Below are 26,237 nucleotides of genomic sequence, written 5' to 3'. Positions count from 1 at the left end.
GCTCTTTCTCTTCTCGAGCGTAACAAAAAAGAGCCTTTTTTAGATCGAATGGTAACAGGCGATGAAAAGTGGATTCTCTACAAAAACGTACAGCGAAAGAGGACATGGAAAACAGCAGCTGAAGGAGCAGAACCCGTAGCAAAGGCTGGCTTGCATCCGATGAAGGTGTTGCTGTGTGTTTGGTGGGATCGCAAGGGAATTATTTACTTTGAGCTGCTCCGACGCGGCGAAACAATCACGGCGGACAAGTACTGTGAGCAACTAACTAGACTCGCTGCAGCTATTCGAGAAAAACGTCCGATTTTGGCCAATCGAAAAGGAGTCATCTTCCATCACAACAATGCTAGGCCACACGTCGCTCAACAGACGCTGCGAAAACTGCAGGAGTTGCAATGGGAAATTCTGCAGCACCCGCCGTATTCTCCAGATATTGCGCCTTCAGATTTTTATCTGTTCCGGTCTTTGCAGAATAGTTTAAATAGCAAGAATCTCAATTCCGAGGAAGCTGTCGAAAACCACCTTACAAACTTTTTTCAAGAAAAACCAAGTTCTTTCTTCAAAAATGGAATCGACAAGCTTATAGATCGTTGGAAAACCATTGTAGAAAAGAATGGAGACTATATAATTGATTAATAAAAGTGTTATCTCTAAAATATAATCTATTGAAGTTTATATTTAAATCGGGCACGAACTTATGCAATCACCCAATACATATTAAAATGCGAATGGAAATAATGATGGCGATTTAGAAATTATTATCTTCTCTCTCTCTCTATTGAAAAATGTTATACACACTAAGCAATTTTAAAATAAATATGATTTTTATATAATGATTATATATATATATATATATATATATATATATATATATATATATATTTTTTTTTTAATTAATATATTTTATGCTAGTAAAGTTTTTTGTATTATTTTTCATTAAATCATCAAGAGAACGAATCGAATTTATTTGAATTTCTATCCATGGTAATTTCCTTCAAATCGACACAGCTTTAAATTCGCAATTTTTCGGCATGATATGACCGAGAGTTCTTTGTCTCTTTTTCTCTCTGTCGGTCTTTCAAAGTCATTCACGCGAGTCGAATTCGAACTCGGTTGACCGGTCGGACGAGCTGGATCGACCTTGCTCGAACGCCTCAGAGTTAAGCCTCCTCCATCATCATCATCATCATCATCATCATTATCATAAATATCAACCTCGTCTTCATCTTTATTGTTGGCTACTTCTTTGTTACCCAGTCCGGTCAACAAATAATCTGAAAGGCTACCGCCGATGTTTGTCCCCAAGTGATATAGAAGCTCCAGAAGTACGCGAGTAACCCGATACTCTCTCATCCGATACCCCACCCGATAACGAATTTTAATTCGCGCTCTAAATATGAAGATGATAATAGAAAATTTCACCAAAGGTACGATTAACACATATGGTTTCTGTCATCGCTAGGAAAAAAACAAAAACTAGAGCCTCAATAATTACGCGCGTGCGTGAATTAAAAAGTGTTATAATAAATTTATAAAAACACACCAAATGACCCAATATATCGCGAATCTTCGCGACCTTATTTACGAGATACGAGACTCGTAGCGAATTCGCACGTATCCAGAGTCTTCCAGGCTCTTCTTCCTCGGATGAGCAATACCGTACGAGAGAGAAGGGCAGGAAGAATGAAGAAGGAGGGAAGGAAAGACGGGAGAAAACGGCAGGATACTCAATTCCCTTCGCGCTGGCTCAACTCGGCTCGGCGTGGAGCGGAGTGCTGGCAGAGAGATGATGCTAGGGGCAACTCTCGCTTTGTCCAGGAACCGGTCGACGTACCTACCAGGAGGCAGGCAGGCACGTACGCATCGATCCGCCAATCGTGCGGCGGTGCCTTAAGCGCGTTGCACAATGTTGCTGCCGACAACGCAATGTCGAGCTTTTCCCAAAAGCTCTCTCATCGATCCGCCTCATATTTTTTAACGCAAAGAGAGAACATATCTTTTGTTACATTAATAGATTTTTATAGGATGCTCGCGTTAATCACATGTTATATTTTAGCGCGATAGATTTTTTGGACAAAAATTTTGGGAATTTCTTTCTTTCGCGAAAAATATCGAGACATTAATAATTTTCGATTCCCGAAGAAATCGGCGCGTCAAATAGTTTGCGCCTTTCGGGACTTTAAATCCTCCCCTTCTCTCTTCGTCAGGGAAAATATATCCCCCGACAGTTCCCTCTCAGTCTGATCTCTCTAGAGTTCCGGACAACTCCCCTGCAAAGTCACTCTAGACTATCGCTTCTCATCTATCGCGTTGTCGCCTTTACGACTGTCGAATCCGAAGAAGAAAAAAAACACTTTCATATCGACATGTAATTACCAGGTATATAAATATGAAACCGGAATTTTTGTATAGAAAATACACGTTTATTGTATGAAAATGATAAAAAATATTTTATTCCAAGTATTGCCCATTGCTAGCTATACATTTTCCCCATCTCTCTGACAATTTGGATGCTACGCCAAAAAAACTGTTGCTCCTTTGAGGCAAACCAGTCATCGAGACATTTTCGTACATTTTCGTAAGAAGTGAAGCGCTGCTCAGCAAGTGCGTGTCCCATCGATGCAAATAAGTAGTAATCGGATGGAGCCAAGTCTGGTGAGTAAGCCGCATGCGAAAGTATTTCCCAACTAAACGCCTCAATAGTTTCCTCGATCGGTTTTGCTGTGTGTGATGGTGCATTATCATGAAGCAAAATCACTTTGTGTTGCCTTTTTTGATATTCTGGTCGTTTTTCACGCAAAGCTTGATTCAAATCGAGTTGTTGCGTTTGAGCGTCATCCTCATCCAACAATGTTTGCAATTCGCTGTCTTCAAACTTTTTCGGTGGTCTTCCACGTTCTTCGTTTCTCACGTCAAAATCGCCACTTTTGAATTTTTTAAACTACTCAAAGCACTGTGATTTACCAAGAGCATGCTCACCGTAAGCTTCGACAAGCATTCGATGCGATTCTGCAGCAGTTTTCTTCAAATAGTAACAGAAAATCAATGCTGTCCGCAAATCGTAGTTTCCAGGCACAAAATTCGACATGTTCAACGCTATTAAAAACTATGCTGTTGTATGAAACTTGTATTGTTGTGAGTTGAAAATCTTTATCATATGTCAAAACAAGAAAATTGCGCCAATGACGCGGTTTGACGGTAACTACATTGATAGCTAGGGCCAGCTATGGGCAAATTCCGGTTTTATATTTATATACCTGGTACATAAGTTTTTATATTTTCAAATGTTGTGAGCAATTGCGATAGGAAGATATATTCTTTTTTTTATGAGAGAGAAATCTTTTTTACGGGGAAGATTTAATGAAAGCAGAGTCAAAAACTCACCCTTCTCGGCGAACCTTGGCATGATTTTCCCGGCGAGATCTCGTGGTTGTTTGCGTCGAAAGACATGCAAAAGCCCATCAATCATGTCGTGAAACAACAATAGAGATGTTACGATGTATCAAAGAGATATCGTATTCCTGTAATCATAAAGTTCAGTTCGAGATCGGGCACTTGTTGAGATAAATCTTTTAGTTGTACAGATTTTTTTTAGGCTGTAAAAGAGATATGAAACCTTATGTCTCTTCAAATAAAATTCTCCTCTAGTAATATAAATTGTTGAGATATTTTCAATTTTCATAAAGAATTTATTGTTAGAAAACAATCTTTTATTCGATCAAATAAAATGTCATTAGTGATATCGATATTTCGCGTACAAAATTATTTTTAAATAAAATTTTACATCGAATTCTATCACATAAAATTTATCCGACAACTAATTTACTTTCTATTTTCAATTCGCAAATCTCTTTCACATTAAACTTAGTTTTATATTTAAACGCTTTAGACACAGGCAGCATTTTATAGAAAACTCGTGAAAGCGGAATAAAAAAATAATTTCAATCATTTATAACCCGAAGACGATCGATATGTCTCCAGATTGAAATAAAAACCTCATCTTTTTCTTGTATTCTTTACTATTTACAGCTTTCGATAACGTCGGTATATTCCGTATACCCTTCTCAACGCTTCAATTATCAAACGATAATTATGCGTCACAAACACTATAAACAATATGCTAGCTCGCTTCGCATCGCGAAATCGAAATGTCAAGGGTTGATAATTCAAAGGGGATCGGACGTACTCACTCTCGAGTCTCTTTGATCGTAATCGAAATTGATCGAAACTTAGTCTGACATTGCACATATCTAACAATGAGGGCAATAATAGTTCTCGGATACTTGTTAATGATCTTAAATAATAAATAATTTCATTAAAAAAATTAAATCTTATATCGTGTTTTTATATAAAAAGCTATACGAAATATTCGTGTCTATGATGTCAAGATTATCGATCTTGAGGTCATCGAAATTGTGACGGTTTTAAATCCCGACTCGCAAGTTCTTTCTCCAAGTCAGTTGGACTTCTCGCAGCCTCTCTCTTTCTCACTCTCACTCTCTTCCTCTTTTGACTTGCATACCAGGTTCGCGCCACGGCAGCCTCTACCTGCATTCCAGCTTATCCGGTCGACCTCATTCCGCCATTATATTATTTCGTTCGTTCTCTTGGCTCTCTCTCCGACATGCTGCTCTTGAACGTCGTCTTCCGCGCGCTTGTTTGCGCGAATGCGAGTTTTCGGGATCGAATTATGTCACACGAATTATGTCGCGCGCCTCCCTGACATTACGCTCGCGATTCGATCAGATTATGTCCATGATTTCCGCGACGAAACAATATCGTTTATAATAAAATCGTATGATATTATAAACATAACATAATTTCTTAATACAAATATAAAAACAATTTTTCATTTTTTTCCAACGATATTATAATTTTTTTTTTTTTTTTTTTTTTTTTTTACGTCGAGGAAAAATAATTTTCTGATAGAAAGATAAAATCAGCATTGATATCAAGAAAGAGGAATTTCATCGAACTTTGATTTTTTTATTTTTAATAATACGATTTTTTTTTTTTTTATTGATTTCTTTACGATTTTTTATTAATATATTTTGGTATCAATTTCTCTTTCGACACTTTGCGTTCACCTTCGTAAAAATTCATATCTCCCGATAGCGATAGGTAATGTCTGCGTGTTACGCAGACTCTCTCCTGGCATTATTATCATGGACAATCGTATTCATTACAAGTCGATTCGATCACTGTCAGCAGCAGGCAAGTAGATATCATCGAGAATGTACATCGATATTCATTATCTGTTACGTTATTCCGGGCGATCGGATGCGTGCTCGGGTCATTCGCCAAATGCATTCATATTGACTATAAATCAACTGTCGCGAAAATATTAACTCTCTCGACCGCACACGTGACACAGATATTTCACGACGGAACGATCGCACGCGTGTTACTTTACACCGCGATTGCATTTTTATATCGGACGTTGATGGATTGATATGACTCGGTGACGGATTATTCGCGGTGGCTGTTGCGTATTTCCCCATGTGTAAAAATTTATCTGCTTTAAAAATCTATAAGTAATAATTATTATTTTATTTACAACAATTAAAAGCGGACAATAAAATATTATTCGGATAATGAATTTACAATAAAGATATTATGAAATCATATAGTAATAAAGAACATCTAATATACGTATAATGATAATAAGAATAATAAAATATTATTTATCATATTCGTGATAAAAGATCGAGAAAATAATTATTAAACGCGAAATAAAATAATAAGTCAAATAAATTTACTTTATCATATGTTAATTAATGCTCCAATTAATATTCTGCGCGCGGATACAATTTAATGTTTTATTCCGACATAAAAATTAATATCCACATACTAAATTAAGCAAATATTTTTAATCTCTAAAATTCTCCTGTGACCAAGTTGTGTTCGGGAAAAGAAATAAACTAGATAAAATTTAAATTTAAAAAGTAAGATCAATATTTAGAATCGTGGCTCTTTTTGCGATATTATCGAGGCGAGGCTTGTCGCAGTTATATTTGACATGCCAAAAATGGAGACGGCGGATTATTAAGTGGATTGAGTCATCGCACGCGAGATTAGTTGATATCGTTCTACAGATGCGACATAATGATCCGGGGAGGAGAATCACCTGCTAATTGTCGATCGTTGACGCGCGCGCGTGTGACACGATTTAACGTAATACACGAGCGATCATAATCGATAAATTCCTTAACAAGTCGCGCGACACAGATATGTGATCACCGAGCTGCTCCAGAGCGACCTGCATAAGATCATCGTGAGCCCACAGCATCTCAGCCCGGACCACATCAAGGTCTTCCTTTATCAGATCCTGCGAGGTGAGTGTCTCAGTAGCTTTACATATTTTTTTATTACGCGCCTAAATAGATCAGAATTTTTTTAAACCGATAGGACACAAAGAGCAGAAGCATATTATATTTTTTATATTTAGAGTTTTTTTGTATTTTTTACATTTTTTACATTTAGAGCTTTTTGTATTTTAATGTGTGTGTGTGTGTTATATTACATTTAAAAATTTTAAATATAAAGGGATATACAGAGTGTCCCATTGTAAAAGATCCACTCAAATATCTCAGAAACGCTGCGTTAAATCGAAAAATGTTTCAAACAAAAGTTGTGTCACTTCAAGGGGGCCATAAGACTTTTATGTACAGAATAATGAAACAAATCAATTAGTATAAAAAATAATTGTTTTTAAGAAAATTATTTACAATGTATTTTTTAAAACAATTATTATTTTTTTTTTTGCACTAATTGATTTGTCTCATTATTCTGTACATAAAAGTATTACGGTAAGGTTATCGAAAACTAAATATTTTACAAGATATTTAATTTTTTATATCAAAATATGTCAGATTAAAATACAAAATAACTCAAAAAGTACTTAATGAAAAAATACTTTATTATAGTGTTTTGGAAAGCTCTCGATGTCAGCTACAAGAATACTAAATAAAAAATGGGGGTTTCCATTTAAGATTTTAAAGTTGAACTTCACATGACCTTCAAATGATTTTCCAAGGTCAAATCATTGTCACCATCTTATAGCCCCCTTGAAGCCACACAACTTTTGTTTGAAACATTTTTCGATTTAACGCAGTGTTTCTCAGATATTTGAGTGGGTCCTTTAAAATGGGACACCCTGTATATATATATATATATATATTATTGTCAAATTCAAAATAAAGAAACGAAGCAGAGGTGCGATACAAGCAGATAACTAGTAGGTCAGCTCTTAAGATACAATGGGTATATTCTCGGTAGGAAGCAAAACCCATAGAGAAAGCGGGAAGGGAAAGGGCGGGGGGGGGGAGGAGGCAGGAGAGAGGATGGGAAAGTTTCAAGTTAGAACTCCCAGGGCGATGGAGGTTCTGGTCCAGTCTGTGGACGACCTCTCAGCAGTCGTTGAGGTCGAGATTCCAAGGATAGTCTGCCAGGTGTGATGGAGGGAAGGGGGGGGGGGAGGAAGAAGTGGAAGAGAAAAAAGGCAAACAGGAGGAGAAGAATAGAGTGCGAGGAACGAGATGAGAATGGCGAAGAAGGGAGGAAAAAGTCGACGCTTTCAAAAATCCACGAGTAGCATATTGCTTGTGTCGTCACCAGGCGAGATTTGGGCGGCGAGCGAGGGGGGGGGGGAGGGCCGGATGCGGGGGCGGATGAGAGGGGGGAGAGAAGCGGACGGACGGCGAGGGTGGGAGAACTGAGATAAACAGGATCGTTTCTATTCATCCCTCGGGATCATCCCGGGGATCTCGACGCTCATCCTATATCGTCCTTACATTGTCTGGTTTGCCGAATTACCTGTTTCCCTCCGTCTCCGTCGCCCTGTCCCCTCTACAGGGGCCTGAAAAATGTCCGTTCATCCTTTTGTCGTTCATCCCGTTTTTCTTTTCTTTTCTTTTCTTTTCTTCTTCTTCTTCTTCTTCTTCTTCTTTTTTCTTCTTTTGTTTTTCTTCTTCTTCTTCTTCTTCTTCTTCTTCTTCTTTTTTCTTCTTTTGTTTTTCTTCTTCTTCTTCTTCTTCTTTTTTCTTCTTTTGTTTTTCTTCTTCTTCTTCTTGATCAGTCTACCGCTATTTTCCTCCTTTCGCGGAAAGAAGGGAAACGTACGTTTTATTCTCTCGTGACTTATTTTCGGCAGTATAATTAATATATACGCTATTTATTTAACGTAAAAAAATTATATAAAGATGAAGGTATTAGGGGATGTGTATTAATACTAAATTTAAAAAAAAAAACAGAATATAAATGTGACAGAAAACAAGAAACGTGATGGGAGAGAGGATAATTTTTACCAGTTACTTATTTATCTTTATACTTTCATAATTATGGAAATATCAAAAGTTTAATATTTTTCCTCGAGTTAGTGTAATTGTACCATCGAGCGTAATTATAATCAATCGCTTTGTTTCTTGAGAATTAATTTTCCGTTCTCCGTTATACTAGTTTCAAATAATATACAATAATTCGAAAGACATGTAACCATATATTTTGCGTATTCGAATTTATGTACATATATTCTTTTCCATGCAAACTGAAACATATATATAAAAAAATCAAGGTTTGCTAAAATAAATAAAATAAACCACGATTTGTGAAGTTTATCAACAATCGCGAGAGCATCCGCGTCGTACATTTTCATGAAATATTATATCGAGATGTATACGGTAACCGGCAAGCAACTATATTTACGACGGTGAATCGCGGGCTTTTTATTGAACGTGAAAAGAATGGTGACCTAGCGAACTGTCTTTTCGCTTCGATCGATTTTGCTTATATCGCGGCACTCGACAAAATGAAATCGCCGACAAAAAGAGAGAGAGAGAGAGAGAGAGAGAAAAGGGGACGAAAGAAAAGAGATGAGAAACAGAGAGAGATCTGCCGTAGTGCGCTAAATTCGTTACGCTCTTCTCTCTTTGCATATCATGCAGTACACCGTTTCTAAATGATATTAAAGCACACTTGACGATATCTACCCGTGTATGCGTAAATATTCGCTGCCGATTGAATCATTTTTCTAATTTCGGACATTACGTGGGAAAATTCGAGCGATTAATGTATCGTGTAAAATTGAAGGAATAATAATTGCGATATACGCGCAAATATTCTTTAGTAATATAATTCCTAATTAATCGAACAGAATAAAAAAAAAAAATAAAAAATGTCGTTTTATAAAAATAAAAATTTAACTTGGGATTGAAAATATTAAAAAAAAAAAAAAATAATAATACTATTGCGGTAATCGAGTTAGAATTAACCATCTCAATCTCTCTATTCTTCCGCAACCGAGTACCACATCTTTCGGCTTTCGTTATCACGACCGAACAGTTACGGAAGACGGCTGCGCCCAGGCATAAACAAAAAAAGAGAGAGAGAGAGAGAGAGACAGCCGCGTTGATTCATCATTCGGCGCGTCGTGTACTTTTGTTTCAGCCGCTTGTTTTCGAGGATAATTTGTCACGACAGCTCTCGTTGCATCCTATCCCCCCCCCCCCCCTCTCGTCCTTCTCTCGCGGAAGGATGCGTCTCCCGAATCATGATGCGGAGGAGAGCTCGGTCGCGTTCATCCTTCGCTTCCGCTCTCGCTGGAAGGAGGTTTCTGGCGCAGGGCGAATGCAATGCCAGTGCAACACAAGTGCACCGAATCATTATGCGCTGGCCGACCGAGGCATACCGTTGCGAATAGTAATTTTTCCTCGTTTTCTCGTTATTAAGATCTTCCCTGTCTCATCACGGTGAGGTCTTTCCGTTTTTTTCTTTTTTTTTTTTCTTGTCTCTTTCTCTCTCCCGATGTGATGAGATAGAGTCACTTTTGAAATTACTGTCTTCTATACTCGTTGGTACGAGAAGAAATGGTTTCTCGATGTAATGCGATCGGAATGACAGCGAAATTGCATGTCGAGCTTTTATCTTTGTTATCAAGAACTTTTGATTTATAAATAGTAAATGAATAAGTAGAGAGATAACGATAGAAAATTTCTAATATAGTTATATAATTAAATAAAAAAAAAATATATATATATATATATACTGGGTAGCCCATTTTAATCCATAAAGTCGAATATCTTAAAAACCAAGTCCGGAAGAAAAAAAATGTTTCAAACAAAAGTTGTGTGGCTTCAAGGGGGCCATAAGATGGTCACAATGATTTGACCTTGGAAAATCATTTGAAGGTCATGTGAAGGTCAACTTTAAAATCTTAAATGGAAACCCCCATTTTTTATTTAGTATTCTTGTAGCTGACGTCGAGAGCTTTCCAAAACACTATAATAAAGTATTTTTTCATAAAGTTTGAGTTATTTTATATTTTAATCTGACATATTTTGATGTAAAAAATAAAATATTTGGTTTTTGAGATATTCGACTGGATGGATTAAAATGGGCCACCCAGTATATATATATACTATAATTTATGAAAATTAACCATTATTCTATATAATATTTAATAACACTTTTAATGTGAAGTCACTGATAATTTAATTGAATTACATCTAATTATATGCAACTATAAAATGCAACACAAATTTCTTTGACAAAATAAAAATTTATTTTACATCGTGCAGTATATAAATATTTTTCAAGTTTATCGAATATGTATATTTCTAGCGTTTCCAAGATAGCAATGACCAAGATTGCCGACGATCTTGCATTTGCCATTCTCGTGTTCATAATTTTGTATCCAGCCGACGTTAGGTTAGGTTAAATATCCTATTTGCAACGAGCGTTTCTAACGATTTTCGTTTCGCGGTTAGTTATCCTCTTTTTGCGAAATATATATATTGCTATCGCGGAGAGCGAGAGAAGCTGCGCTCGTCGATCCTGGCCCAGGACCCCGATTCTCCTGGCCGTATCCATCGGTCAACGTTCTTACGAGTTCGACCCGGACCCCCGTTCTTCTCCGGGCTTGGTCGAGCTTCTGCGTGCTTCAACGGTACATTTCTCCAGACGGAGAATGATCCCGCGAACCGGAAAGCGTACAGCACGCGTTTTCGACGTGTCCGATAAAGGCCCGCCCGTTTCCGCGCGAGCTACGTTATAGTCGTAAGTTTTAGATATTTTAAACTGCACGTTCAACGCATTAATCTTCAGCATTTTGACTCGAAGAATCCGAACTAGATTCCATATTGCTTTTCCTACGTATCTTGTTAAGAAATATTATTTGTATTATTTTATAACTACTAGTAATTATAAAAAATAATTCGTGGTTCATTTTCGCCCATTAATAATTAAGTAATATAACAGGGTATTATCTAATCAAAATATTCGAAAATTCTTTCTTAATGATGAAACTCACTTGTTAATCGTAATATAATGAATAGTTCATGAGTTTCACGCGTTTCATAACGCCGGTGGCGTGACGGACGCTGGTATGATGGTATATCGAGAGAAGAAGAAAAAAGTTGAAAAAGAATCGACCGGCTCGATGACACTTTTATCTTGAATACGCGTCTCGCAATAATCAGCAATGTCCATCACGAAAACGATGATCCTCGAGATCCTTCGATCTTTTCACGAAAGTTCGGTCGGCTGTTTCGACTTTCTCACCCGGTATAGCGCGGCGCGTAAAGCCCGGATAGATAGAGCAGAGAGCAGCGAGCTCCTCTTCTTCTCTTGACTGGTCCGAAACCAGTCCTACCGCCGCCCATCCGTGACCCCGGACCCCGTCATCCGGTCGGCTCTGGCTTCTCCTCCACCACCACCACCACCACCACCACGTTGGTTAACCTCGCCGTTCTTGCCCCTTCGCGTTCTGCATCCTCCTGCCGCCTCCTTCCTTCCGCTCCCTCCGCCGCGACGTTTTAATTAAAGAGCAACATATTTTCGAGGGAAACTTGCGGCGTTTCTTCTTTTAATTCAGCAATAAGGCGAACGCGCCATGCTGATATTGTGCAACAACAATCTCGTAACTAATACAGCTGACGCCGTCTCGATTTAAGCGGAGGCGGAAGGAAAATGAAAGTAATCGTCGAATATTATATTTTAAAGAATTGAATTGAATTTTGTCGAGAGGAGAGAAAGAGAGAGTGCATCAGTAAAGAAATTGCGTGTCTAAAATCTCATACTTCACATATTATATATTTTCAAATCGATTAATTAAATCTTAACTAATCGTTTTATCAATTTAATTTAGATATCAGAGAGGGAAAGAGAGCATCTTTCATCAACCGTTTAAAAATATGGTAAACTTAAATTAATTATTTTCAGTATCAAAATAAAGAACATAAAATTATTCGTTATCTCCAATTTATATATATAAAAAAAAGTTAATCATTGAAAATTTATTAATTTAAAATTAATTAAAGAATTTATTGAAAAAAATACAATATGTATATCAGTTATGATATATGTATAATTTTATTCTTCTTTACTTCTCGTTTTTCTCTCATTTCACGCCCCCCCCCCCAAAAAAAAAAAACATTTCACACAATATGTATTTCCATACGCATTTCTCTGAAGGAAACGTATCGGTTTCGAATTGTGAAACTTATTTTTTTTCTCAAAGTACCGCTTCGTAGATGCGATATTTTTTGCTCGACATTCATGATTACAAGATTACGCGATCATTAGAGTGATATTGTAATAATAATTTTCGCACAAGGTACACGTGTCGCATTGCGCCATGTCTGACTTTGTCGATTTGTATGCTCGTACTACTTGCTAGTGGTTGCGATCGACGTCAGACGAATCTTAATGAGCGGATTACACGCTGTGTAATCTCGTTCGCATTTAAGCATAACGCGTAACGCGTAGAGAGAAAGAAAAAGAAAGAGAGAGAGAGAGAGAGAGAGAAAGAGAGAGAAAAAGAAGAAAAAGAAGAAGAGGAGGAAAGAGAGAGAAAGACAGATGGCGAGGGACGAGATAATTCAATTAAACGCCAGTGGATAATGTTCTTAACCGTTTGAGTGCGGCGAAGCGCTATCGCGCTTCACTTGTCGTTTGCCAAAAATGCGGAGGAGCGCGATAGCGCTTCTCTTGTTTTGTACCGAGAATGCGGTAGGGCTGCTGTTGGTTAGTATAATTTTCGCATCTATTGAGATCAGTTGTATTCATATCAAGTGCAGTTGTTATTCATTTTACTCAATTGTGGTTTTAGCATATATATAAGAAAGTTCTTCAGCACTCAAACGGTTAATACACTAGAATGACACATGCGCGCGCTTTTATTTATGGACATTTTTCAATTTTTTTAACTTTTTCTTTCACAAATTGTCAAACTGTCAAAATTCGCATGATTTGACAGTTGCAAATAACACGAATCGCAGCAAATCGCAGCGCACAAGCGAGACAGCCAATCAGCATCGCGGAAAAGATGCTTCAGTATATTCGAGTTCGAGGTTTCATGCCTTTCTTTGAAAGGGAAACATCCGCGCGAAGGAACCGCCTTGCGCCACCATATTAAGTATTGTATAATCAGGATGATCTGTCGGGGATAAAATATAAATCCGGCGGTAAAATATTTTTTATTCATCTACAGATACCAATAATTATGGTAAAATTGTTTGAAGTGATAATTTCTATATTATGCGAATTATTATTAGGTGTACAACTTTGCTTCCGCCGTTTTTTTTCCGAAATTCGAGGCTCTATTGTAAAAAACTGGTTATACATTTATGATTCAAAGTCGCTGGCCACTACTTTCTCCCTCTTTTTGACTTTGACTCGAGTCTTCATTAAGTAATGCCTCCAATTCTGCATCTTCGAAAAGCTTCTCTCTTCCACCGCTATGCCGCGCTTCGACGTGAAAATCACCGTTCTTGAAGCGTTGAAACCACTCGCGACACGTTCTTTCACTAATAGCGGCTTCACCATACGTATTTGAGAGCATTCGATGAGCCTCAGCCGCAGATTTCTTCATATTGAAGCAGAAAATTAAAACCTCCCGCAAATGACGAGAATTTGGCTCGTAAACTGACATTTTCAATCGAGAATAACTTTATGATGCAGACACAAATCGACTAATGTTTCTATGGGGTTATGTTGACAGATGCCCAAGTTTATCGCATGACGTCTCTGATCTATTTATTTCGACCACTACTTACCGCTAAAGCCATCTATAGGAAAACGGCGGAAGCAAAGTTGTACACCTAATATTACAAATTTGATGCTGTTAATTCTGTTCATTATGAATATTGTGTATAAATGTTAATTTTAACTGTAATTAAATTATAATAATATCGAATATAAAGGACGTATTCTACGAAAAATGATTTCAAGTATCACGTTGTACTTTCTTTATCGAGATATCAACTGAGCGGTTTGTTAAATCGCTATTGTATACCGTGCCATGATTGGCGCACTCCGGTGACATAATTGCTAGTAATTTAATGAGCCCTTGTTGAATCGCGATCCGCGCGAACAAGATTCTATGTCGTAATTTCTCCCGAACTTTTGCCTCCAGTCGAAACCAACAAGTCGACGAAGTTAATAATTCAATCCTGTTCTCGAGACCAAATATTAGCTCACATTCTCTTCAGTCACTTGTCATTCTTCTACATTGTACGTTAACAAACATCGATATTAAATCGATTGGAACTTTGCCAGAGGAGGACGAGAACCTCCTTGGACTTTCCGTTTTCGTCGCACGTGTACGAGCCACGTGGGAACAATCATGTTTGACGAATCAATTTTTTAGCTCGTACTCTCACACCCTATATCTGTCATAAATATTACCATCTGACTTTTCATATCGAAAAAATCAAAGATTGTTTATTGTTACTTTGTAACATCCATAGAACTTTGTACTATATTAAAATGTCATACTTTTAATAATACTAAAAACATAATTTTTATTATATATTGCTAAAAAATAAAAATATCATGTCATTATAATAATTTTCGGCTTGAAAATTAATCCTCGATATGTTAATCTAAAATCTAATTTGAAATAATATGTATCAAGAAAACGGAATGCGTGTGCTGGAAGCGGGCGGATCGATGCCTTGTAACGTACATGTAAGAGTATTCACGTACGTAGTATTAATTAGATTCAACGTCTGATCGGAATCGACTTAATCGACAGCAGATGCATCGATCAAGGATAATGTTCTGAGAACGACGTGGCTATACACATAGACGCCGCGAAGTTGAGTCCTTAATCAAGCACCTGGTAGAAACGATGATGGAAGCGATACATTGTAAATTACACGACGTTCGTTAAATGGAATAATACGACATGTGTCAATTATCCCGACAAGTGAAATTATGCCACTACCGATAGAGATAAGAACGCGTAATTGGATAGAAAAGAAAAGTTATAAAAAATTATCTTGTTTTCGATAAACGCATCGCAAGAATTCAAGACGTAACGATAATGTTATATATAATCTATTGAAGTTTATATTTAAATCGGGCACGAAAACTTATGCAATCACCCAATATATACAAATTATATTAGGTGTACAAATAAGTTTCCGCCGTTTTTTATCAAAAATTGGACATTTATTGTGAAAGAACGGAACTTAATGTTTTGAGTCACTCCCAATGTAAGTGCAAGTTCTTCTTGCGTTTGGCACGAATCTTGATCCAATAATGCTTCCAATTCCGCGTCTTCATACACTTTCGGCCTTCCGCTACGTTCTTTGTCTCCGATGTCAAATTCACCGTTCTTAAACTTTTGAAACCACTCACGACAACTTCTCTCACTTAAGGCAGCCTCATCATATGCATCTACAAGCAATCGATACGCCTCAGCTGCAGATTTCTTCAAATTGAAGAAGTAAATCAAAAGTTGCCGCAAATGACGCTTATTCGGCTCAAAACTCGACATTTTCGCACACAAAAGAATATATTATACTGATAAAAAATCACTAATATTTTAAGGTTATGTTATTGACTGATGTCGAATCTTACGACAAGGACGTTTTACATCTGACAATTTTAACCATAACTTACTGGTGGCGCCAACTTTTGTCAAACGGCGGAAACTTATTTGTACACCTAATATCTTGAATTTTATAACATAGATTTTTTATATTATATTTTTATTTATTTTTCATATATATATATATACATAATTATATATGAAAGAAAATTATTTGTAATCGAGTGTATTTTTAAATTATATTTAATTAAATTAATTATTTAATTTAATTATTTATTTAATTTTATTTAATTATCGAATAAGGAAAGATAAATCTGTAAGTAATTTTCATGTGTATTTAATATATGTAATAGTAACTTATCTGTATTCGATAAAATATTTGGACTCAGAATAACTATATGTTCGAGATGAGACGAACTTTTTGAATACTCAAAAATATGCGGTAGGGTCACTAAATAGCTAGAATAATTTCGCGTCTGCCGAACACTGTCATTATCGGGTTCATTGTGCCTAAAACTATGGCATTCCTGGTCGACTGGGCAGATTTCTTATTTCCTCTTCTTATCCGGCCGTCGACAAAGGTCGACGGTCCTCAATTACTGACGTAACGAAAGTCAAGGTCTTCCTTCGGGGAATCCTGGTTTCGCTCTCGGCTATCGACTTCAAGATCGTCGGCGACTTTATTCGACAGTTTCGAATGAAAGAAATCTGTGCCGAATAATCAGGCCGAATTTTCACGATCGTTTTTCCGTTACATATAACAATAACAATAATAATAATTCTTCAAACAAGAATCGTCACGTCGACCGATCGACCTGATCTTCTTTTCACGAGGCGAAACTTCGTTGACTTTTTCAATATTAGCTATCTTTTTCACCTCGTTCATCCTTCGTCAATTCTTTCCTTAATTGGCGTGACGTGCGATTAAATTAATTCGATTTAAATGGAAAGAAAAGAAAGAGAGAGAGAAAGGGGTTCGATTACACCCAAGGTCAAATGAAAAATAATTTAAGTTCTCGTCGAAAAACTCCTCCATAGCTAATCAACATTAATTGTCTTCTTTTATTCCTTCTTTTTTACGCTAATCTAGAAAACAAGAAAGAGAGAATTCTCATAGTTACGTTATCGGTACAACGAAATAACGCACGCGTAAATTTAATAGAGAAACGAATACACGAGTCGACTAATTTCGATGATAAACGACATTAAATAATCGGGATATCCATAAGTGGCTTACTGATGGACTTTAATTAACGGCCACGTGTGCGGCTAATTAATCGTCCGATATTAACCAAATTCACGTTTTATTCGACGTTATCGAATGTCACCGGATTTTATCGACGATATAGTGACATAGTTGACTGTACGTACAACACATGACAGGCACGACATCGATTAAAAATGCAAGATTATTAAAAATATCTTAATGAAATCTTTAATACAGGTCACAATTTTTAATACGATTAACTGAAAACGAAGAGATTTATTATTATAATTTTTCTTTTCAAATTATTAATTCTTTATCATTGAGGAGAATATTAAATGATTTTAGGATATTCTCTCTTTATGCTACTCATTATTTCTAAAGTTCGTGTATTTGCAAGTCCTCGCGTGTACTTCCGTCTACTTACGCACAAATCTGCTTTCTTCTTTTTCTTTTACGCATTTACGCGAAATATTTTTTTTCGTAAGGAATAACATGAATTTATTTGCAATAATTTAATATTCGAATAAAAGCTGCGACACGGTTAAATAAATCTTTCACGCTATTTGGGCAAACGCACATAAAGACTCCGGTTAGGCGAGAGGAGCCTTCGGGATGCGAGTTAATCGCGTGCGAATGGACACGATAATAAGAACGGCGTTCGATATAGCACAGCCGGATGAGAGAAACTTTAATTACGACAGGACGGATTCGGAACATATCCCGGGCTCACCAAACCACCCTCAGAACGACGGATTATCCTTCGGTATAACCGAGTTTTATTGCCGGAAAGACCAAGGCCCGAACGTGCTCGTAACGTGACTCATATTCAGGATCGTAATTGGAGACGATTGTGTATTTCAGAGAGAGACACGTATGCGTGTAATAAATTATATAAGTTATTGTATATATTATATTACCAGGTATATAAATATGAAACCGGAATTTGCCCATAGCTGGCCCTAGCTGTCAATGTAGTTACCGTCAAACCGCGTCATTGGCGCCATTTTCTTGTTTTGACATCTGATAAAGATTTTCAACTCACAACAATACAAGTTTCATACAACAGCATAGTTTTTAATAGCGTTGAACATGTCGAATTTTGTGCCTGGAAACTACGATTTGCGGACAGCATTGATTTTCTGTTACCATTTGAAGAAAACTGCTGCAGAATCGCATCGAATGCTTGTCGAAGCTTACGGTGAGCATGCTCTTGGTAAATCACAGTGCTTTGAGTGGTTTAAAAGATTCAAAAGTGGCGATTTTGACGTGAGAAACGAAGAACGTGGAAGACCACCGAAAAAGTTTGAAGACAGCGAATTGCAAACATTGTTGGATGAGGATGACGCTCAAACGCAACAACAACTCGATTTGAATCAAGCTTTGCGTGAAAAACGACCAGAATATCAAAAAAGGCAACACAAAGTGATTTTGCTTCATGATAATGCACCAACACACACAGCAAAACCGGTCAAGGAAACGATTGAGAGGTTTAGTTGGGAAATACTTTCGCATGCGGCTTTCTCACCAGACTTGGCTCCATCCGATTACTACTTATTTGCATCGATGGGACACGCACTTGCCGAGCAGCGCTTCACTTCTTACGAAAATGTACGAAAATGGCTCGATGACTGGTTTGCCTCAAAGGAGCAACAGTTTTTTTGGCGTGGCAGCCACAAATTGTCAGAGAGATGGGAAAAATGTGTAGCTAGCAATGGGCAATACTTGGAATAAAATATTTTTTATCATTTTCATACAATAAACGTGTATTTTCTATACAAAAATTCCGGTTTCATATTTATATACCTGGTATATATCTAAAGATAAGCAAATATAAATCACACGGCTGTTTTGGTAAAAATCGTTAACTTTTCATTTTAATTCTATTTTGTCTGCAAAAGTATTCTGTAATAATTAATTTTTCAATAGTCTGTTATTATATTTTATTCTCTTGATAAAATTTTATTTGAATTATAATGAATATGGCAACAAAATTAGAGTAAAAATGAACATTGTTCAACTTAGCTTGTGTTGTATCTTAACATACGCGTTTCATAAAATACATTGCATTTTCATGCAAATGGAGAGCGAAAATCGATTCGTTGACAGGGATGGATCGTAAAACACGAAAGGAATCTCGTTACGATCCTGCTTACGTTGCCGCTCAACCTGTCATTTCTCACCCTCAGCCTGCGGAAGAGAAATCACCCGTTCGAAATGAGGGCGAGGGAAGAAAGGGATGCGAAAAAGCTCCCGCGTAATGTCTATAAGTTATGTCGATTGCTGTTAATGATAAACTAATTCAAGAAATTAATTTCTATGCACAAAATTGCAATTTATAATATCATAAAGTCTTTTCTTGATTTCTTGATTTTATAAATTTTCTTTCTTGTAATTTCTCCGAATATATTTTCGACGTAAATGAAATCTAATAGTTCAAATAATTGTGGTGTGTGGCAAAATGTTAAAGGTAGAAAGATTTCTTAATCGTATTACGATGTTTACACGCATTCCGTAAGAGTTGCTGAATATGTAAAAACCATATTTTTTTTTAATATCTCAATGAGAGGGCGATTAAAATGCAAAAAGAAACGTAATTCTTTAAACACTTTTGCGCGTCGCAATTATTCCAGTAAAGCGAGCAAATCCGGTTATCCGGTGTCGCATTTGCGCGAACATTTTCGACAAAACAATAATCTATTTTTGATTAAGCCCGACATAATGTTCGTTCCGGGGTGACCCGAATTTTCATCGGCGCGAAAAATTGAATTCGCGTCGACGCGAACGATATGTCATGTCACAATTCCGATGTTTTGTCAGCTCATCACTGTCGGCGTGAAAAATTCTTCCATCAATATCGCTTTCGCAGTTTCGTATGAGCGAGACTGTTGCTGCATTTATTAAATGCGCCTAGCGATCGAATCGATAATTTAATTCTGATGGCTTTCCTCGTGAGATTCTTCGAAATTTGCAATTATTCGTTACTCACGAAAGCGGTTTAAATTAAACTCTTCAGTGGCTTCTACTCTATATCTTTCATGTATTTTTTTTTATTCGACAATCAGAAGCATTGATATTTTAATTTTTTTTTTTTTTTTGCAGCGACTATAATTAAGATATATATATATATATTTGCTTTCAGGCCTCAAGTATCTTCACTCGGCCCGAATTCTTCACAGGGATATCAAGCCCGGGAATCTCCTAGTGAACAGCAATTGCGTATTAAAAGTGAGTCTCGATTTAAATCATCTCATAGTCGTATTTCTCTGTCCGTTTAATTTAAACAACAAGAAGATACGACGAGAAGATCTCTTCATTCGTGCTTCATTCTAAAGTTTATCTACCTGCAAAACCTATATACGTCGAGCGGTGAAAAAAAAACACAGGGTACACGTTCTCTTTTCCCAGATCTGTGATTTCGGATTGGCGCGGGTTGCGGAGCCTGACCAGAACGTGCACATGACCCAGGAAGTGGTGACACAGTATTATCGCGCGCCGGAAATCCTGATGGGCGCGCGACACTACACCGCCGCGGTTGACGTATGGAGCGTCGGCTGCATCTTCGGCGAGCTGCTACGCCGGCGGATCCTCTTCCAGGCCCAGAGCCCCGTTCAACAGGTGAGAGAGACGGGTCCCAGAAAAATTTGACTCGCGTCTTTTCTTTTTTTTTTTTTACGGCGAACATTAAAATCTCGCTTACATCGATTAATTATTAATTATCTATAAATGAATTATTAATTATCTTCCGATTCTGACTCCGTGAGTACTTGGCCATCTGAAGATGCCTGTCTCGATCAGCGATCGTATAAATTTTATGAGACTTCGAGAGAAGAAAGCGTAAACTCGCGCGCGTGGAAGTTGAAATAAAAATGCGCATTCTATTTCTGGTTGCAGCTCGAGTTAATCACGGAACTGCTGGGTTCGCCTACTCTTGAGGAGATGAGGTATGCGTGCGAGGGCGCGAAGTCTCATATGCTGAGAAGGGCACAGAAGCCGCCGTCGCTCGCGACCCTGTATAATCTCAGCAGCCAGGCGACGCACGAGGCCGTCCATTTGCTTTGCCAGATGCTAGTCTTTGATCCCGTAAGTTCGCTTTACGAAAAATAGCGCACGATTATTTCTTTATATTGTATAAATTGAATTTCATATTTAATTAAATTTTATATTCATTATTCGATAGAAAAATTTTAAGCGATTCTTGTATTACTTTTTCAATTGCAAGTCTTGAAAATTCAATATATATTTTAGTGTATATATTTTATTATATGTATATGACACTTGCATATCTCTAATTAGAATGTAATAACTCAATTTGAGTTTTTTAAAAGAATTGTTATATACAGGGTGTCCCATTTTAAAGAACCCACTCAAATATCTCAGAAACACTGCGTTAAATCGAAAAATATCAAAATATGTCAGATTAAAATATAAAATAACTCAAAAAGTACATAATAAAAAAATACTTTATTATAGCGTTTTGGAAAGCTCTCGATGTCAGCTACAAGAATACTAAATAAAAAATGGGGGTTTCCGTTTAAGATTTTAAAGTTGACCTTCACATGTCCTTCAAATAATTTTCCAAGGTCAAATCATTGTCACCATCTTATGGCCCCCTTGAAGCCACACAACTTTCGTTTGAAACATTTTTCTCTTCCGGGCTTGGTTTTCGAGATATTCGACTGGATGGATTAAAATGGGCCACCCAGTATATATTTTTCGTATAGATATTCTATTTAATTTTCAATTTAATTAATCGATGAAAATTTCACGTTTGTCGATCCTAGCATGTTTCTTTATAAAGCTATTATTATCTTCCTCTATGAAATTCATCTGTCACTTCAATTAACAATAATTACTACAGTCTCGGCTTTCATGCTTTATGATTGTTAATTTCAGTCATTAATATCCTATATTTATTTAGATTGATAATAATCAAAATATATGGTAGGAAAACGCACGTTTCTGCTCTACATATCATTCTTCATTCAACTGAAATTCGTTTCGCGTCCGTCGTTCGCGTCCGACGCGAAAATTCGTCACTCCGTTTTTCATTTTACGAATATTCATTTATTCTGTTCCCTATTCTATCATTGCTCAGGATAAGAGGATCACCGTAGTTGACGCCCTGGCGCATCCTTACCTGGACGAGGGACGATTGCGGTATCATTCGTGCATGTGCACGTGCTGTTACACAACGAGCGCAGGCATGAGACAGTACAGGGTGGATTTCGAGCCTTCGGCCGCCCATCCGTTCGACGATCTCTGGGAGCGAAAGCTCACGAGCGTGCAGCAAGTGAAAGGTGAGAAAATTCGCGGCATGATTTGTGATTCGACGTAAGAGAAAAAAATAGCCGCGCGAATGTCGTATTTTTTTAAATTAGATATTCATATTTTATTTACGAAACAACTTTTTGATGATAAAAGGAGGGACTGAAAAAAATGCGTTTATAATTTATTTATATAATGTTATTTAAAAATAATAAAACTTTTATATTATATAAAAATAAGAAATTATTTCTTGTTCTCTGATATCTATAAAATTCAGCGGGTTTTCTTTTTGTTTTTTTTTTCCATCGAGGCATTTTACTTTGCACATCAAATTTTATGCAAAGCGTAATTGATAATTGAAAGCTCGTCTTTACGATACAAATTGCGGCGTGAATCTCGATATATCGTCGCAAGAATGTCTCGCCTATCAAAAGATAATAACGTACACAATAAGTATCTTAGGCACGTGGCTGCACTATTCGAGAACAATAACCGCGATAAACACGCTCGCCTGTATGCGTGTCACGATAAATCATAGTTTTATCTAAGCAGCGCCTAGTGGCTGACAATCGTGAGATTCTCTCTCTCTCTCTCTCTCTCTCTCTCTCTCTCTCTCTCTCTCTCTCTCTCTCTCTCTCGTGCTTTCCGAATCGTTAACGACGCGCTGAATAACGGTGAATCGCGATGAGTAACGTTAAAAACATTTCTCATTCCTCTTCATTATTTCGTATAATTAATTTTTATTACATGTGAATTATATTAAAAATTAAAATCAAGATTCCGTTATTATGTTCGATTAAAAGTTGAATTTATCAGTTCAATTATTTGGGGGGGGGGGGAAGAAAAATACAAATAAAATATGAAGAAGTATTTTCGAGAAACTTTTCGTTTTATATAATAAGAAAGATATTTTTGAATTGAAAATTTTTCCCGATTTAAATAACGATTGTGTATGTGTGTGTGTGTTAAAGCTGATTGTTATAATAAAATTCTAAAGATAAGGGGGAGATAAGAACCACTTAGCCGTATTATTTAGCGCTGACTGCGCGATCAGGTCCGTGAACCGTGGCGTTGTTTACGGTGTCACTAGCTCGGCCATGTGACAAACTGGTATCGCGTTAGTCATCGTCATTCCGCCTCCGTCATTCTCTCATATGCACCGATACGTCATTGACTGTTTCAGAGGAGATGCACAAATTTATAGCGGAGCAGCTGAACACAACGCGAGTGCCGCTCTGCATAAATCCGCAATCCGCGGCATTCAAGAGCTTCGCAAGGTAAGGTCACATTTACTGCGCGAATCCACCCGCGAATCGTCCTTGACCGATCGGTATATACACGGTGCTCCAAAACTACCGGAAATAGTTGAAATGAGCAAGATTAAAAAAAAAAAAATAATAATAATAATAATAATTTCTTAATATATTAAGTATTTGAAAATTCTATTAATAAAATCTAGAAGAGAGACTTTTGTAAAAATTCAGCTTATCGCAAAACTCTAACACATGCAACGCGATGACAAAATCTTATTTTTCGTATATATAATTTTGAGTAGAATTCAATACACTAGTAAGATGTGCTATATTGTAAGGATATTTTATAAAGAAATATTGATAATTTTGCTTTATCATTATAGCTGTAACGCAATGCCTGTTGTGTAGTTTTGGAACGCTCGATGTATTATATAACATATGACCAGTCTCTCCCCCCTCCCCCCACCCCCCACCCCAGTCGCATACAGAAAAGTCACCAGAGCCAATCGACGAAAAACGAACCCTAATAGAATTAAAAAGAGAGAGGAGTAAATTTTTCCCCTCCATCTCTTCACTTCCTCTCGAGATTAATCAATATCTCCCCCCCCCCACCCCCTTCCTTTGCATCTCCCGCGCCGTGATCCTAGATTCCCGATCAAAAGACAGGCTAATAATTTCTAAGAAAGTTCATAGAGGGGCGCACAGTGTTTCTTATGAAATCGAAGCAGTCGAGTAGAGCGGATATATCGAGTGTTCGAAGAGTAGCGCTGACTTGTCAGAGCCAGCTGAGTCTTTCGACGCGAAGAGAAAGTAAATTTCAAAATCGATCGTACGGGACTTGAAACTCGAGTCGAGTCGAAAAAAAAACAAAAAAGAGGGGCCTTTCGATCCTGGCGATCCTAACTTGCTAACGGTCCTCAAAGATACGTCTACCTCTTTTGACATTGTTCTAAGGAAGAGTAAAGCGTAAGATGTGTGCGTTTCACGTAACCCTGTCGGCCCACTGTGACACAATCACTATATACGATCTCTCGATTATAGCAAAAGAGCAGAGATCAAGTAGATAAGGAACTGTTAATCATATCAATATCGCCGAATGGAGGATTAGAATATTCTAAAGTAGTACAATACATATATATAAAAAATAGGCAAACGTCTAAAACGTCTTAGATCTTCTACGTTTTTTTCTTCACATGTGTATTATTTGGCAAATTTTCGAAATTTATTTATTTTTTTTTTTTTACAATTTTGAAATTAATCGAATAATCTGTTTTTTTTTTATTCAGTTTCTTTTTTAAGTTTATATATATGCAATTTTAAATATTTTTTTCAATCACATTAATTTGCAATTTTCAGAAAGCACGTTCTATATTGATCGAGTTTTGTGAATAAGAAAATCATTTCATATCAATTGTGTGTGTTTCGCATTTTTACAATTATAATTATATGGATGATTGCATAAGTTCGTGCCCGATTTTCATAGATGGCATTAAGTTACCGCATGCTGGAGTTCTATTGTTTTCGTGTGGTAGTTGTTGCTTACACCGAATAGATGACGTTGTCTTATGTCAATTTAGCGTCAGACACTGTTCAGATAAGTCCATTTGTGCATAAGAGAAATCATTAAAAATGGAGAACGAAAGGTGCATTTGCGGCATGTAATGCTATATGAATTTCGGAAAGGGGTGAGTGTTGGGATTGCACGAAAAAATATTCAAAGCGTTTATTTGGACCGCGCTCCTGCTCTCCGAACAGTCAAAAAGTGGTTTGGCAGATTTCGAAAAGGTGATTTCAACATGGAGGATCAACCCCGCTCTGGACGGCCTTCTGGCATTGATGATGACATTGTGCATGCCATATACCCGTATTCATAGTCCTTCCTTATTTTAAGGACGGAGGAAGCCTCCATGAAGGATTCCTTGAATCTGCAAGGCCACCTTGCTTCATAGATGGACCTCGAGTCTCCCTTTCAGAAAGAAGGAATATTTTAGGGATTTTTAGTGACCGACTGGAGGCAGCACCGTTTTATGCTGCCTGCAACTAATTTCATATAATACATATGAAAACTTTTTCGTATCTTCAAAAAATTCCACGGGATTTTCCCAATCGCGAATGTATCTTTTCGGAATCCGCCACAGAATCCGATTCTCTGGATTTTCGTCTTCAAATTCATCGTCAGAATCATTTAAAAATTCATTGTCCATTATCCCTTTTTCCTTTATACACTTTCAGTTTGAGAGCGCGACAACAAATAACCACAAAACCACAAATGTAACGAAACTAACTTTTGGAGGTTATATTTGGTTATATCCTGCGTATTGTCTGCTAAAAAGGTCGCATCACTCCTCAAGGAAGCTCGTGACCTTCCTTGAGATAAGGGAGCCAATAAGATTCCTTGTTCGGTCAAGGAAAGTTTATGAAACGTGGAACGAGGAACAAGGAATCCTTATTCCTCAAGGACGGACTATGAATACGGGTATTAGTGGAAAGAAACCCAAGGATTACAACTGAGGATATTGCTGAGAGGCTGAACATCGATAATTCAACCGCTTTTCGTCATTTAAAAAAGCTTGGATACATTTCCAAGCTTGATACGCGGGTGCCGCATCTCCCGACTGAAAGGAATAAGCTGCAGGAAAACTGCAGGAGTCGCAATGGGAAATTCTGCAGCACCCGCCATATT

The 26,237-nt window shown here is 37.1% G+C and overlaps 1 protein-coding gene across 1 annotated transcript in view; it reads left to right on the top strand.

The window, feature by feature from the left end:
• The window catches only part of Nmo (serine/threonine-protein kinase nemo), a 53,959-nt gene that overhangs the window by 13,189 nt on the left and 14,533 nt on the right, over positions 1-26,237 (top strand). The window contains exons 3-8 of the mRNA XM_070296969.1: positions 6,226-6,332; positions 20,176-20,261; positions 20,442-20,651; positions 20,928-21,116; positions 22,132-22,333; positions 23,485-23,578. Coding sequence (XP_070153070.1) covers positions 6,226-6,332; positions 20,176-20,261; positions 20,442-20,651; positions 20,928-21,116; positions 22,132-22,333; positions 23,485-23,578 — 888 coding nt within the window. The remainder of the gene's footprint in view (positions 1-6,225; positions 6,333-20,175; positions 20,262-20,441; positions 20,652-20,927; positions 21,117-22,131; positions 22,334-23,484; positions 23,579-26,237) is intronic.

Source organism: Polyergus mexicanus, unplaced genomic scaffold (genome assembly GCF_030449975.1).
Source record: "Polyergus mexicanus isolate NDT 795.1 unplaced genomic scaffold, iyPolMexi1.0 SCAF_6, whole genome shotgun sequence".
Lineage (NCBI taxonomy): Eukaryota > Metazoa > Arthropoda > Insecta > Hymenoptera > Formicidae > Polyergus > Polyergus mexicanus.
The sequence above is the reverse complement of the archived record's forward strand: the minus strand, read 5'-3'. Positions and strand labels throughout refer to the sequence as shown.